We start from the raw sequence: 14,754 nt of genomic DNA, 5'->3' as shown, positions 1-14,754 counted from the left end.
GTTAGATGACAGCAATTGAAACAGGCATGACGTTGCAAACACTTGGTCAGTCACGATTCCACCTCTCTTGTTCTCTTCTTAAATAATTTAAAAAATATTTTCTAACTGTGAGAAGAGCCACTGTGGCTTTGTTGTTCACAGATTCAAGACCTTTGTATCCTTATATATTTCATTCTACCATAATCTCATGCAACCCTTCCCTAATATTATTAAATAACAAAAGTGGTATTGAATCTTTTTTAAAATTCTTCTTTAGTTCAAAAATGTAAAGCTGAATGTCCAGAAGCAGGGGGAATATTAATTAATTTTAAAGGGTCAGCATTTCACATATGTTCTTGACAGAAGTCAGTGAGCATATTTGCCCAATGGAAACACCAAAATTCTATTCTAAAATTAAGTTTGTAAATACAGTAAGTTTAAAAAATATATTTTTTAAATTTTATTTATTTTTTTTTAGAGAGGGGAAGGGAGGAAGAAAGTGAGGGAGAGAAACATCAATGTGTGGTTGCATTTCATGCATCCCCTGCTGGGGACCTGGCCTGCAACCCAGGCATGTGCCCTACACTGGGAATTGAACTGGCGACCCTTTGGTTCACAGGCCAGCGCTCAGTCTACTGAGCCACACCAGCTAGGGCTAAAACAATATTTTAATACATTTTCAAAAATATTTGCAACCTGCCCTGGCTGGCGTGGTTTAATGGATTGAGCACTGGTCTGCAAACTGAAAGGTTGTCTGTTTGATTCCCAGTCAGGGCAAATGCCTGGGTTGTGGCCCAGGTCCCCAGCTGGGGGTGTGTAAGAGGCAACTAATCAATGTATCTTGCACCTTGATGTTTCTCTCCCTCTCTTTCTCCTTTCGTCTCTCTCTAAAAGTAAATAAATAAAACCTTTTAAAAAAAAGTTTGCAACCTTATAATGCAAGCCTTTAGCAGAATTGCATCCTATCCTAAAGTTGGCTCTGGTTAAACATTTGGTCAGCATTTTTTTAATCCTCACCCGAGGACATATCTATTGATTTTAGGTGAGGGTGAAGGGGAGAGAGAGAAACATTAATGTGAGAGAGGAACATCCATTGACAGGTCACCCCCACAACCTGTACATGCACTGACCAGGGATCAAACCCGCAACCTAGTTATGGGCCCTGATGGGGGATCAAATCTGCAACCTCTTGGTGAACACAACTATGCTCCACCCAAGTGAGCCATCCAGCTAGGGCTTCACTTGGTCAACATTTACCAAACACTTAAAATCAGCTAGACAAGATACAGACCCACCACTTAGAGGTGAACAAGATATAAACTCACCACTCCATGATGTCAGAGTGTAATAGGGAAAAAGTCACTTTCACTGATAATGGCTTTAAATGTAGTCAGTTCATGATAGAGATCAGCATCCATTTGTAAGGCTTTTCTTTCATTAGAGTCAGTGAGGGAAAAGCCATGTTCTGGGCAAGTAAGGACATCAAATGTGTTCTGACTCCCTTTTTTTTTTTTTTTTTTAAACTGAAGGAAAAGTCTCCTCAGGAGGCTCAGAACATACATTTAGTCTTTCCCGGGGGTAAGATTCAGGTGCCACCCCTTACTAGCTCTAGAGCAAGATTCTTTTTGTCTTTGTTTCCACATGTACAAGAAGATGGTGAATGGAAGGATTAAATTAAGGCAAGGAACATAAAGTATTTAGTATAGTGACTTACACAGAATTGATGTTACTATTTTATATGCTTTGTGCTCTTTTTATAATTAACTACCCTCCAATGCTCTGTTCCTTTTGATTATGAGGGAATAATATATTAATAATGGAGATGTGAAATAAATATAACAAAGTAGAAAGAAAGAGAAGGAAAAATGATTACTTCCAACTAAACTCAGCACTACACAAGTTTGCCTCTTGCTTAGGTTGCTTACTCTCTCCCATGTACTTAGACGCAGGGTGATTACACCACCCTCAGTCAGAATAGCCCTTTCCAGCGAGTACCAAATCTGAAGGAGTTTACAGGCTACATAAAGCCTAAAATTATGCTTTATCTGAAAACTGTTGTATATTTACTTTTAATTTAAAATCTTTTCATTTCATGAATATACTTCACTGGGAAAATTCGAACAACAAATCAAATCAAAGACCTTCCTAATATAGTGTGTAGTTGTGATAGGTATGAAATACCCTGAAAGAGATATATGTCTTACAAAGCATGTGGAAAATGGTATTCTCTGAAAAACTGCTAAATCACAAATGGCTCTGCCCTGACTGGTATGGCTCAGTGGGTTGGGTGTCATCAGCAAACCAAAAGGTTCATGGATTTGATATCCTGTCAGGGAACATACCTGGGTTGAGGGTTTGGTACCCAGTTGTGCAAAAGGCAATTGACTAATGTTCTCTCTCACATTGATGTTTCTCTCCCTCTCTCTATCCCTCCCCTCTCTCTTGAATCAATAAAAGAAAAAATGTTTAAAAAATTGATAGGTATGATCTATTAGAAAAATTTATTTAAATGGTTTCATAAAATGTGAAAATGGAAAAAAGTAGTAAAATGTTTTATAAATGAAAAACCAGAAAAAGAAAATCCCTCCTCCTACTTCACTGCATTTCTACAGCCTTCAGAGCCCCAGGCAGAGCCACTGCAGCTGTCGGTGCCCGCTTCCCACTGGCTCCACTGAGTCAAGGGGCAGGGTTTGCTGTATTAGACTTCTTCCTATCACTACTCATTTTCTGCCTCTGGTTTTTCCTCTCTTATGCCTCCCTCCTCTTCTGGTGCAGCTGCTTCTCCAGTTTCTTCTAGGGCCTCCTGTGAACACTGTGAAAAATCCTTTCCAGCCCCAAGACTGGCACCAATAATTAGAGCTAAAATAATTACTAAAAGAAACAAGGGGAATGCATACACTAACTTGCCAATGGATTTGCTTTCATCTCTGTTTTCACCACCTTTCCCAAAATTACCAAGATCAACACTATGATTTTTCCATTCAATGCTACTTGGATTTTCATCATCAGGCTTGCCAGGGGGACCACTGTCCACACTACCCCCATCACCTATGGTTTTGCAGTCAGGGGGTGCATAGCCAGCCTCACAATGGCAGTGCCTTAAGTTGTTACAGACCCCTCTCCCGCTACACATTTCCGCTGGATCGCAGTCGTAGTTGAGCACGGCATAATCGGTGCAGGAGTAATTCATGCAGACTTTGTTTGGGGCACAAGGAGTGCCGGAGCGCACGTCCCCGTCATCAGGGATGTCAGTGATGTTATAGGCATCCATGGTCCAGCAGAAGTCATCTTCATGAGGAATCTGGATCAGTGTGTGATAGGGTTTGAGTGATGGGACCCATTTAATATTTGTACATACAATTTTCCCACAAAATATATTATCATCCAAACACTTAACATATCTTGACGTTGCTGAGGTGGGACGGCCACAGTTTCCAAACCGGTCCCCTTTGCTGTTTATTGAAATGTAACAGTTGTCAGGGGCAGACTGTGCAGGGTACCCATATAGATCCGAGCATTGATTATCAGGGTTCCTACAGCGACCCCCAACGCAGTAGTGAAGTCTATCACACGACGTACCATCTTGCTTATAGCTGTCTGCAGGGCACTCTGCAGAGGCACCGTCACAGTACTCTGGGAGGTCACACTCTCCCGAAGCAGAACGGCACACGAATCCCTTATTTCTCAGCCGGCAACCAAAACAGCAGAGGCCATCACTACAGTCTGCATTCCCTCTCAAGCTACATGTTTGGTCACAGCACGGGTGACTGTAACAGGAAGAACCACAGTCACACTGCTCGTCATCCTCCACCACCCCGTTTCCGCAGCTGGAAGCCCTCCTCGAGCGGCCCTTGTGCCGAGGGTTGTTAAATAGGCAGGCCCCTTTGTGTTCCTGGAGGAACCGGTAGAAGTAGTCAGAGCTGCAGTTGCTGAAGCCACTTTCTTTAGTGATGTTCTCATACATGAGGCAGAAGCGGTTCTCTCTACAAATGCAGGCCGAGTGGTCGTGCTGAATGCCCAAGTTGTGCCCAAGCTCATGGACCATGAGCGCTGCAAACAGGAGGACGTCTTCGTGATGGAAGGATTCAACAGCTGCTGCAAAGCCACTTGTACAGGCCCCATTGAGAAATGCCTGTCCCATGCCCTGTTCAGGATGCTGTCCGACAATCATGTGGGCGACGTCATGCTTCGCACGGTGGAGGAGCTTCTCTTGTCTCCAGCTGTTGAAATTCCTGAGTGCAACCTGCAGGTCCACTGGGACCTCTGTGAGGTCCCCCTCGGTCCAAATCTCCATTCCGGCCAGCACCACCTCTGTGTTTATTCCCCTGGTGAAGCTGTTGGCCAGGGCAATGATGTCCATCACTCTCTGCACTGTCTCACTGACATTACTGCCCCACATTTCGAACCGCCGGTTGTTGACCACGACAAACATCTCCACGTACTTGGCGTGTGACCACAAGTGGGACAGCGCCTGTGGACCGCCAGGCGTCCTGCTCCCTTGTTGCCGGCTGGTGGACACCACTCGGCTGTCTTTGGAAGTGACGCTGCAGGAGGCTCGAGCTTGACGCGCCGTGGTGTACAACACGTGTTCATACCGTTTTGAAGAGGCCATGGGCTCAATGCCATAGGATTGTCCCTCCTTAATCAGGATGCCCCTGAGGCCTGAACAGGTGTTGACAGAAACAAAAGAACCCGGGACTCCTTCTATGTAGCCTTCATAGTGACAGTCATGTGAGGTGAGAGGCGTTTCTTGTTCCAGGATGCCATTGTGGTAGCTGAAGACTGGGAAGTTACTGACAAAATAGCCCGTCTTCGCCTTCAGGTGAATCAGCTGTTTCTGGCCCTGCATAAACATCACGTAAGATACCTTTCCCACTGGGTCTTCCCTTCCCTCAGCTGTCAGAGCCTTGGGGGTGACTATTTCATAGGACGAGTAACGTTCTGATCCCAGGGCACAGTAGAAGCTTGGCAGGAAACCCAGTACCAACACCAGCACGATCCCCAGCCTGGCACATGAAGATCCTGGCACCAGTACCAGCCTCACGCCCCTCATCTGGGGAGCCCGAATCTGAAACACTCTGCGAGTCTCACACATGACCACTTGGTTCTTCTGTAGAGAAGGCAAGGAGGAGGCAGAGCTCTCACAGAGGCGGCCACTGACGGAGCCCTGGTGAACCAGTGGCTGATGCAGGGCCTATGTCCATCAGCGGCAGCTCTCCTTGACACGGAGACCCTCAGTCCCACGTATGAGCTCCAGTTGTATGCTGGCTGCCTGGAAGGTGGCTACTGCCTACTTCTGAGAGCAGCCGCCTACCTCTAGCTGTGTCCCTTCTAGTCTCTCCGACCACTCTGTTATCCTTCAGATAGTGTCCTTTTTCAGTGACTCCCTTCTGCAGCATTAGCCTCAGGGATCTTTGGCTAAAGTTCTTTTAACATATGGTGATGTGATCACGAAGAAGGGCTGAAGAAGGGCTGACTGCAAACTCTAAAATACAAGATTGTAGCCCGAGGGAAGAAACAAAACCTCCATGCCTTCCTCAACTGTGCCACAACTGTGCCACACAGAACACCCCACCCCCACCCTCCTGTGACCGTTGCTCAGTTAACTCCTAATGTTCCAGGCCAGGGGGCTTGGTGATTATTGGTGGGCACACTCCATTGGCCATTTCCCCTTTTCTAAAACTCTTGCTCTGTAACACGTGGACATCACATCTCAGGGTGTTCTTGATCCCTCAATGAGGCATTATAGTGATGTGCACATTTCGCAGGATAGACTGTTATAGAAGGCAAGGGGATGGCTGCCCTGTGCCCCCAGAGAGACCCAAATGGGGCAAGGGACAATACTCTTTTTTTGTTAATTATTTTTTATTGATTCTGTCAAAATTGTCCTGATTTTCCACCCTTTTCGCTCCTCCACTAAGAGCCCCCATTCCCTCAGGCTACCCCCCCCACCATTGTTCATCTCCCTAGGTCATGCGTGAAAGTTCTCTGGTTACTCTATTTCCTCTACTGTACTTTACATCCCCATGGCTATTCTGTAACTACCTATTTGTACTTCTTAATCCCCTCACCTCTTCACCCATTCTCCTGTTACCCCCTCCCATCTGGCAACCTTCCAGTAACTACCTTCTTTTTCTTGATTTTAAGTCTCTTTTTGATTTTAACCTTTAGCCTTTTAATAATGATGTCTCTTGGTGTGGGCCTTTTTGAACCCCTCATAAGTGGGACTTTCTTCACTTCCTGCACTTGCATGTCTATTCCCTTCACCACATTAGGGAAGTTTTCTTTCATTATTTCTTCAGATAGATTTCCAATTTCTTGCTTTCTGTTTTCCTTCAGGCACTCCTATGAGGTGAATCTTGGACCTCTTGAAGTTGCCCCAGAGGCTGTTTATACTATCATTTTTTTGGATTCTTTTTTCTTCTTGTGTTCTGTATGGTGGTTTTTTGCTTCCTTATGTTCCAAATCATTGATTTGATTCTCAGCTTCATCCATTCTACTGTTGTTTCCCCTGTAAATTGTTCTTTATTTCAATTAACATATCCTTCATTTCTGACTGGGTCTTTTTTATGCTTCTGAGGTCCTCACAAAGGCCATAAAAGGTGTTTTGAAGTCTGCATCTGATAGATTGCTTATCTCCATTTCATTTAGCACTTTTTCTGGAGTTTTGATCTGTTCTTTCATTGAGCCATGTTTCTTTGTTTCCTCATTTTGGCAGCCTCCCTGTATTTGTTTCTATGTATTAGGTAGACCTTCCTTGACTCTCGGTCTTGGTAGCATGGCCTAATGTAGTAGATGTTCTGTAGGGTCCAGTGGCACAGCCTCCCTCCCCTTTTACCCAAGCTAGGTACTTGAAGTGTACCCTTTGTATGGGCTGAGTACACCTTCCTCTTGTAGTTGAGACTTCGTTGCTGTTGGCAGATCAATGGGAGAGATTAACTCAGGCCAGTGAGCTGTGAAGGACTGGCTGTGACCATCGACCTTCTGTGGAGGATCAGCTGTGCAGGGGCAGGGTAGGGGTGAGATCTGGAGCTCTTCACTGGGTGTGTTGGCCCTGGGGTTTCCCCAGGTGGTGCAGGCCCAGGTCAGCCCCCACCTGTGTTTTGCCTGGGGCACCTTGCCTGAGCTGTAAAGCAATCTGAGATGGCTGCTATATTTGCTGGGCTTGGAGATTCCTAGGTGAAGCCAAGCTGTGACTCTAATCTAACTCTAGGGCCCACTGAAACCAGTTGTTCCTTGTTTGATAGGATTTGGGAGCCAAGACCAGCCATTGTTATGGAAAAGCAGCTTGGGTGGGCCTTTAAGTTGAGTGGGGTGGAGCATCTGTGGATCTCCAAGGTGGGTCACACAGTGTTAGCCAGGTTGACGGAGTCTCAGACATGGCACCAGCTTACTGGCTCTGTACGGAGAGGGCTCACCAGAAGGACTATGGCCTCTGCTTGCCCCCATGCCAGACTCTTCAGTCTCTCCCTATACACCACTGGTGCCCTTCAGGCTGCCATCCCAGTGCTGGAGCTCAGAGGGTGTGAGTCTGAGTAGGTGAGTACGTGTGTGAGGTCCCCAAGAGGAGCTGCTTAGGGCTCCAGCAGCCTTCTCCACCGACTCAATCCCCTCTCGTTTTCACAGCCAGAAGTTGTGGGGACTTATCTTCCTGGCACTGGAACCCTGGGCTTGGAGGCCTTGTGTGGGGCTGCAACTCCTTGCTCCCAAGATATCCCTCCCAAATTTTTATCTCTGTGGGTGTGGAGCCAGCCTTTTTCATGACTGCGCTCCTACCAGTCTGGATGAATGTTGTTACTTCAGTTGCATAGTTGTCAGACTTCCATTCAACTTGGTTTTGTAGTTGTTAGACTTCCATTCAACTCGATTTCTGACATTCCTGAGTGATGTCTATATTTTACTTGTAATTTTGATGTGGTTGTGCAAAGAAGTGAGCTATGTCTGCCTATGTTGCCATCTTGACATGAAGCCTTATTTTTTAACATCATCAGAATTCAGTCCCTCAAGCTCTGTTTATAACACTGTCCAAAAGTGTGTGTGGTAGATGCCAACAGGGCAGCCTTTTCTTTGGCTGGCAACTCCAGGCCTACACCCTTCTCTGGATGGCCCTGACATACTGGTATCCTAAGGTTATGCCAGTTGAAGACTAGGTCTCCTAAAAGCCTCCCCAGTATTAGAAAATGACTTACATGAGTCCAGTGCCCACTTCCGTTTGTTCATCCTTATATGCCCAGGTTAAAGACTAGATAAACTACAATAGAATTACTTATTGAATGAATAAATGACTCCCAGGTAAGGGTGCTGTGGTGTCTGATCTGTTGTATGTTGTGTGTGTGTGCTTGCTTCATGCCTGCCCTGAAGGGCTGAAAATGTCCCTAGAAAAACCCACAACTATGCTGACGAATGACACATCATGGTCTCAAAATGAACCTCCTCCTCCCTACATTTTGCTGGTCAGCTCGGTTACATGACAGCAACAAAACAGACATGAGGTTGCAAACACTTGGTCAGTCATGATTCCACCTCTGATGTTCCCTTCTTAAATAATTTTAAATATATATTCTGTGGAAAGAGTCACTGTGGCTTTGTCATTCCCAAATTGATTCAAGACCTTCGTATCCTATATTTCACTCTAGTGTAACCTCATGCAAGACTTTAATAATTTTATTAAATAACAAAAGTGGTATTGGATATTTTTTTAAATTCTTCTGTAGTTCAAAAAAAATGTTTAAAGCTTAATGTCCCAAAACAGGGGGAATATTAATTTTAAAAAGTCAGCATTTTGTAAACATCCTTGACGCATGTCAGCTCTTTTAAGAAAAGAAGTCAGTATGCACATTTGTCCAATGGAAACACCAAAATTCTATTCTGAAATTAAGTTCATAAACACAAGAAGTTTTTAGGCCTTGGCCAGGTAGCTCCATTGGTTAGAACGTCACCCTGATAAGCCAAGATCATGGGTCTGATACCCGGTTAGGGCACATGCAAGAACAAACCAATGAGTGCATGAATACATGTAAGTGAAACAACAAATCTCTCTCCCGTATGCTCTCTAAAATCAATACATTAAAATTTTTTTGATTGAAATATATTTTCAAAAAATTTTACAACTTTCTTAGGTAAAATTTTGGCATTCCTGTGAGATTGATACCACCTGTGTTTAACATAAATCCTTTATTCTTCCTTCAAGTGAGCCGAGAGAAGCGAATGGAGTTTGACTGCAAATTATGAGGATATTCCTAAAAGCATGTCCTAATGGACAAGAAAAGATGTCAGGTTGGGGCCATCCAAAGAAAGAGGACCTGTCCAAGCTCCCAGGGAGGGTCATGACCCCTGGCTTCCAGGAACAGTAATACTGGCAAAATCCAAATTTGTTCTTTTCCACATTGTAATTTTCCTCCCCACCCCCCCAAAAAAAATCTGGATAAAAATCTAGAGCCTGGACTTGGCTATCCTTTGGAGAATGAGGGAAGGGCCTGGGTGTCTACTGACCTGAAGGAACACAGAGAGGACAGTAGCCACTCAGGGAAAGCAAGCAGTCACTGCCAGAATTCCTGGGGCAGCAGCAGGCTGAGTCATTAGTGACTACCAACCAACACAGATACTTGGACCTCTAAGCATGCCTCCCTCTGAATCCCCCAGACATAGTTGGAAGAGGAATCAGGTTAAAAAGTTGCACTTTGTAGAAACAGTAACACAAAATGCACAACACTGAACCATAAACCTGGAGCTTTCAGACACACGCACCCTACCTTCTCTCTCCTGCCCACATTAAAATTGGTCACTTCCCTACTATAGTCTTATCCTGAAAAGCTTCTACTGTCGATCCCTGGAGGTTGGGGATTCCATGCTTTTTAAGATTCACCTTACAATGTATAAATATGTCCAGTTTTCTGTCAGTTTTTCACAGAATGTTCATTTAAAGAGCTGTTCCTTGCTTTTAGCCTGGTGTTGTACACCTGAGGATCAATCATAAGGGCAGCAACAATAAGTTTAAAAGTCTATACAACTTAGAGATTTGCTAAACTTTTTTAATTTTGTCGTCAAATATTGTGAAACCCTAAATAGGTTTTATTTAATTGATTCCCAATTATCTACCTGACTTTTGGTCCTTAAAAAATGCCATTAAATTAGCTAAGCATGAGCCCTGGCGAGGCTGCTTGGTTAATTGGAGTGTCATCCCATATACCAATGGGTTGTGAGTTCGATCCCCAGTGAGGACACATAAAGGAGGCAACCTATTGATGTTTCTCTGTCACATTGATGTCTCTCTCCCTACCCACCACTTTCTCTCTCTCTAAAACAAATAGACATATCATTGAGTAAGGTTTTTTAAAAATTAGCTAAGCATGATTACCCTGTACCTAAATTGAAATTCCCTTATATTTGCTAAGTTTTGAAAATATGTGATGTTGATTAGCTTTTAGTCACCATCAGCATGTGCCTGTAGTCAGAGAGGTCACCCCTCCTGTTCTCTGCTGAAGTACTTCTCAGCAGAAATCCTCCACATCTTTTTCAAAAGTCTCTAATGACAAACTTACATTTGGAGGTCCTCAGTTCCCCATTTTTACCCTTGTTCTCAAAGCTCTCAGGTGATGACCAACTAATAGTGCGTTTGCCCTGTGAATCTTGATCTTCTGGCATACAACACTCTGACATTTGGTTACCAGCAGATCTCATGACTTGGAAACTTATATAACTGAAGGGTTGAAGGCTTGATTTTGGATTTTGCTCTGAACTTTAGTTTTGTTCTACCAAAAGTAATTAACATTAGCTTCTTGAAAGCACACACCAGGTCTTACTCTTTTGTTTGCTCTTTTCTGCTCACATAGGGTGGGCAGTTAGAAGAGGGTTTCAGCACATGAAGTGTCAGGAACTGATGTTCAGGAACTTTCCTGAGATGCAACCTGTAGCAACACTGCACCTGAGCCAGGTTTTTGTTGTGCCATGTCTGGGGCCTAGCAAGTGGCATCCATAGAGATTAGCTTCCTATCTTAAGGTTGGCTCTGGTTCAGTCCTTCGCCTCGTCAACATTTACTGAGCACTTATAATCAGCTGGGCCCTCACAGCTGAACAAGATACAAACCCACCACTCCATGATATCAGAATGTAATGGGGAAAAAGTCACTTCCACTGATAGTGGCTTCACGATGTGGTCAGTTCATGATAGAGATCAGCATCCATTTTGTAAGGCTTTTCTTTCATTAGAGTCAGTGAGAAAAAAGCTATGGTCTAGGCAAGTAAGGATAATGGAATTTTTAAAAATTATTTTAAATTACCTCTTTCATGAAAAATTGCTGGGGCAAAACAGCACTCAATAGATAACATTCCTAAAATAGTGCATTGTTATCACTGGGTTGAATAATCCTATGATAGTAATATAGGTGCAGATAATATACATTAAACAATGCAGTTGGAAGTTGGTATGCCCAGATCAAAAAGTGGCCTAAATGAAATGAGACAATTGATAGCAATGATCCTGAGGAAAACTCAAACGGTTTTATGAAATGGGAAAAGGCAAAAATATAGAATATTTCATGTACAATTTCATATATATATAATCAAGTTACTAAAATAAATATTGAAAGCAGGAGTTCTCTCTTCTCGCATGAATATGTTTCTGTAGACTATATAGTCCTGTCAGCGCCACTGGAGCCATCAATTTTCACTTCATCTTTGCCTTTCTAAGCCTCTCATTCCTGACTCAGTGCTTGAGGTATCTGATACTATTTGGCTTCTTCCTTCACTACTCTTTTTGCGTTTGGTTATTTGTGTGCTTCACCTGCTACCTCTTACGGTGCAGGCTCTGGTGGGACCCCACCTGCTACCTCTTATGGTGCAGGCTCTGGTGGGGCCTGCTCTGGCGGGACCGCCTCCGGCGGCGGCGGGGCCTCCGGCGGCGGGACCTCCTCCGGCGGCGGCGGGGCCTCCGGCGGCGGCGGGGCCTCCGGCGGCGGGGGGCCCTCCGGCGGCGGGGGGGCCTCCGGCGGCGGAGCCTGTTCTGGTGGGGGGGCCTGTTCCGGTGGGGGAGCCTCTTCCGGCGGGGGAACCTGTTCCGGTGGGGGAGCCTGTTCCGGTGGGGGAGCCTCTTCTGGTGGGGGAGCCTGTTCTGGTGGGGGGGCCTCAGGCAGTGGAGCCTGTTCTGGTGGGGCCTCCTCTGGTGGGAAAGCCTGGGATGGTAGAGCCTGTTCCATATCCTCAGGTTCCTTTTCTGGCTTCACTGATAAGAGTGCCTCAGACTCTGAGGTGCTTACCTCTGAACTCAATTCTGGGGAGGCTCCTGGGGTCTCTACAGACTCAATGCCAGCACTAAGGCTAATACAGCATAGTAATAATATCAATGTTAATAAAAGAAATGTAGGGAATATGAACATTATAAGTTTAGTATTAATAGTTAGAGGCTTACGTTCAGCAAGACTGCCACTTCCATCTACATTTGGATTTTCATCATCAGGCTTGCCAGGGGGACCACTGTCCACACTACCCCCATCACCTATGGTTTTGCAGTCAGGGGGTGCATAGCCAGCCTCACAATGGCAGTGCCTTAAGTTGTTACAGACCCCTCTCCCGCTACACATTTCCGCTGGATCGCAGTCGTAGTTGAGCACGGCATAATCGGTGCAGGAGTAATTCATGCAGACTTTGTTTGGGGCACAAGGAGTGCCGGAGCGCACGTCCCCGTCATCAGGGATGTCAGTGATGTTATAGGCATCCATGGTCCAGCAGAAGTCATCTTCATGAGGAATCTGGATCAGTGTGTGATAGGGTTTGAGTGATGGGACCCATTTAATATTTGTACATACAATTTTCCCACAAAATATATTATCATCCAAACACTTAACATATCTTGACGTTGCTGAGGTGGGACGGCCACAGTTTCCAAACCGGTCCCCTTTGCTGTTTATTGAAATGTAACAGTTGTCAGGGGCAGACTGTGCAGGGTACCCATATAGATCCGAGCATTGATTATCAGGGTTCCTACAGCGACCCCCAACGCAGTAGTGAAGTCTATCACACGACGTACCATCTTGCTTATAGCTGTCTGCAGGGCACTCTGCAGAGGCACCGTCACAGTACTCTGGGAGGTCACACTCTCCCGAAGCAGAACGGCACACGAATCCCTTATTTCTCAGCCGGCAACCAAAACAGCAGAGGCCATCACTACAGTCTGCATTCCCTCTCAAGCTACATGTTTGGTCACAGCACGGGTGACTGTAACAGGAAGAACCACAGTCACACTGCTCGTCATCCTCCACCACCCCGTTTCCGCAGCTGGAAGCCCTCCTCGAGCGGCCCTTGTGCCGAGGGTTGTTAAATAGGCAGGCCCCTTTGTGTTCCTGGAGGAACCGGTAGAAGTAGTCAGAGCTGCAGTTGCTGAAGCCACTTTCTTTAGTGATGTTCTCATACATGAGGCAGAAGCGGTTCTCTCTACAAATGCAGGCCGAGTGGTCGTGCTGAATGCCCAAGTTGTGCCCAAGCTCATGGACCATGAGCGCTGCAAACAGGAGGACGTCTTCGTGATGGAAGGATTCAACAGCTGCTGCAAAGCCACTTGTACAGGCCCCATTGAGAAATGCCTGTCCCATGCCCTGTTCAGGATGCTGTCCGACAATCATGTGGGCGACGTCATGCTTCGCACGGTGGAGGAGCTTCTCTTGTCTCCAGCTGTTGAAATTCCTGAGTGCAACCTGCAGGTCCACTGGGACCTCTGTGAGGTCCCCCTCGGTCCAAATCTCCATTCCGGCCAGCACCACCTCTGTGTTTATTCCCCTGGTGAAGCTGTTGGCCAGGGCAATGATGTCCATCACTCTCTGCACTGTCTCACTGACATTACTGCCCCACATTTCGAACCGCCGGTTGTTGACCACGACAAACATCTCCACGTACTTGGCGTGTGACCACAAGTGGGACAGCGCCTGTGGACCGCCAGGCGTCCTGCTCCCTTGTTGCCGGCTGGTGGACACCACTCGGCTGTCTTTGGAAGTGACGCTGCAGGAGGCTCGAGCTTGACGCGCCGTGGTGTACAACACGTGTTCATACCGTTTTGAAGAGGCCATGGGCTCAATGCCATAGGATTGTCCCTCCTTAATCAGGATGCCCCTGAGGCCTGAACAGGTGTTGACAGAAACAAAAGAACCCGGGACTCCTTCTATGTAGCCTTCATAGTGACAGTCATGTGAGGTGAGAGGCGTTTCTTGTTCCAGGATGCCATTGTGGTAGCTGAAGACTGGGAAGTTACTGACAAAATAGCCCGTCTTCGCCTTCAGGTGAATCAGCTGTTTCTGGCCCTGCATAAACATCACGTAAGATACCTTTCCCACTGGGTCTTCCTTTCCCTCAGCTGTCAGAGCCTTGGGGGTGACTATTTCATAGGAAGAGTAATGCACTGATCCTAGGGCATAGTACATACTTGGCAGAAAAGCCACCAACAGCACAATTCCCAACCTGACACATGAAGATCTTGGCACTGTCCCCAGCCTCAAGTCCCTCTTCTGCTGTGCCCAAGTCTGAAAATTTATCTTACCCTCTTTCAAGGCTACTTTATTTCTCCATAGAGAAGGCCATACAGAGCCAGACTCTTTCCCAGAAGCGGTCACTGACATGGCTCGGTGAATTAGTTGATGACACAGGGCCTATGTCCATCAGCAGCCGCTGTCCCTGGCATGCTGAACCTTGGAGACTCAGATCTGTGATGATTCCCTTATGGGTAACTGCTGTCCAACTCTGAGTCTTATGGACCTTGAAATTACGTTGTATTCTTGCTTCTGTCTTCAG

At 45.9% G+C, this 14,754-nt stretch overlaps 2 protein-coding genes across 2 annotated transcripts; both read right to left on the bottom strand.

The window, feature by feature from the left end:
* Positions 1–2,695: 2,695 nt before the first annotated feature.
* LOC129087123 (disintegrin and metalloproteinase domain-containing protein 1a-like) lies at positions 2,696–5,089 on the bottom strand. The gene has a single exon (XM_054593918.1). The coding sequence runs from the start codon at positions 5,072–5,074 to the stop codon at positions 2,696–2,698; it is 2,379 nt and encodes a 792-aa protein (XP_054449893.1). The 5' UTR covers positions 5,075–5,089.
* A 6,502-nt stretch (positions 5,090–11,591) lies between these two features.
* LOC129087120 (disintegrin and metalloproteinase domain-containing protein 1a-like) lies at positions 11,592–14,582 on the bottom strand. Its single transcript, XM_054593913.1, has one exon. It carries the CDS (start codon positions 14,580–14,582, stop codon positions 11,811–11,813), a length of 2,772 nt encoding a protein of 923 aa, XP_054449888.1. The 3' UTR covers positions 11,592–11,810.
* Between the last annotated feature and the right edge of the window lie 172 nt (positions 14,583–14,754).

The sequence above is a fragment of the Pteronotus mesoamericanus genome, unplaced genomic scaffold (genome assembly GCF_021234165.1).
Source record: "Pteronotus mesoamericanus isolate MK-2021 breed Mesoamerican mustached bat unplaced genomic scaffold, CSHL_Meso_final scaffold_507, whole genome shotgun sequence".
Taxonomy (NCBI): Eukaryota; Metazoa; Chordata; class Mammalia; order Chiroptera; family Mormoopidae; genus Pteronotus; species Pteronotus mesoamericanus.
The sequence above is the reverse complement of the archived record's forward strand: the minus strand, read 5'-3'. Positions and strand labels throughout refer to the sequence as shown.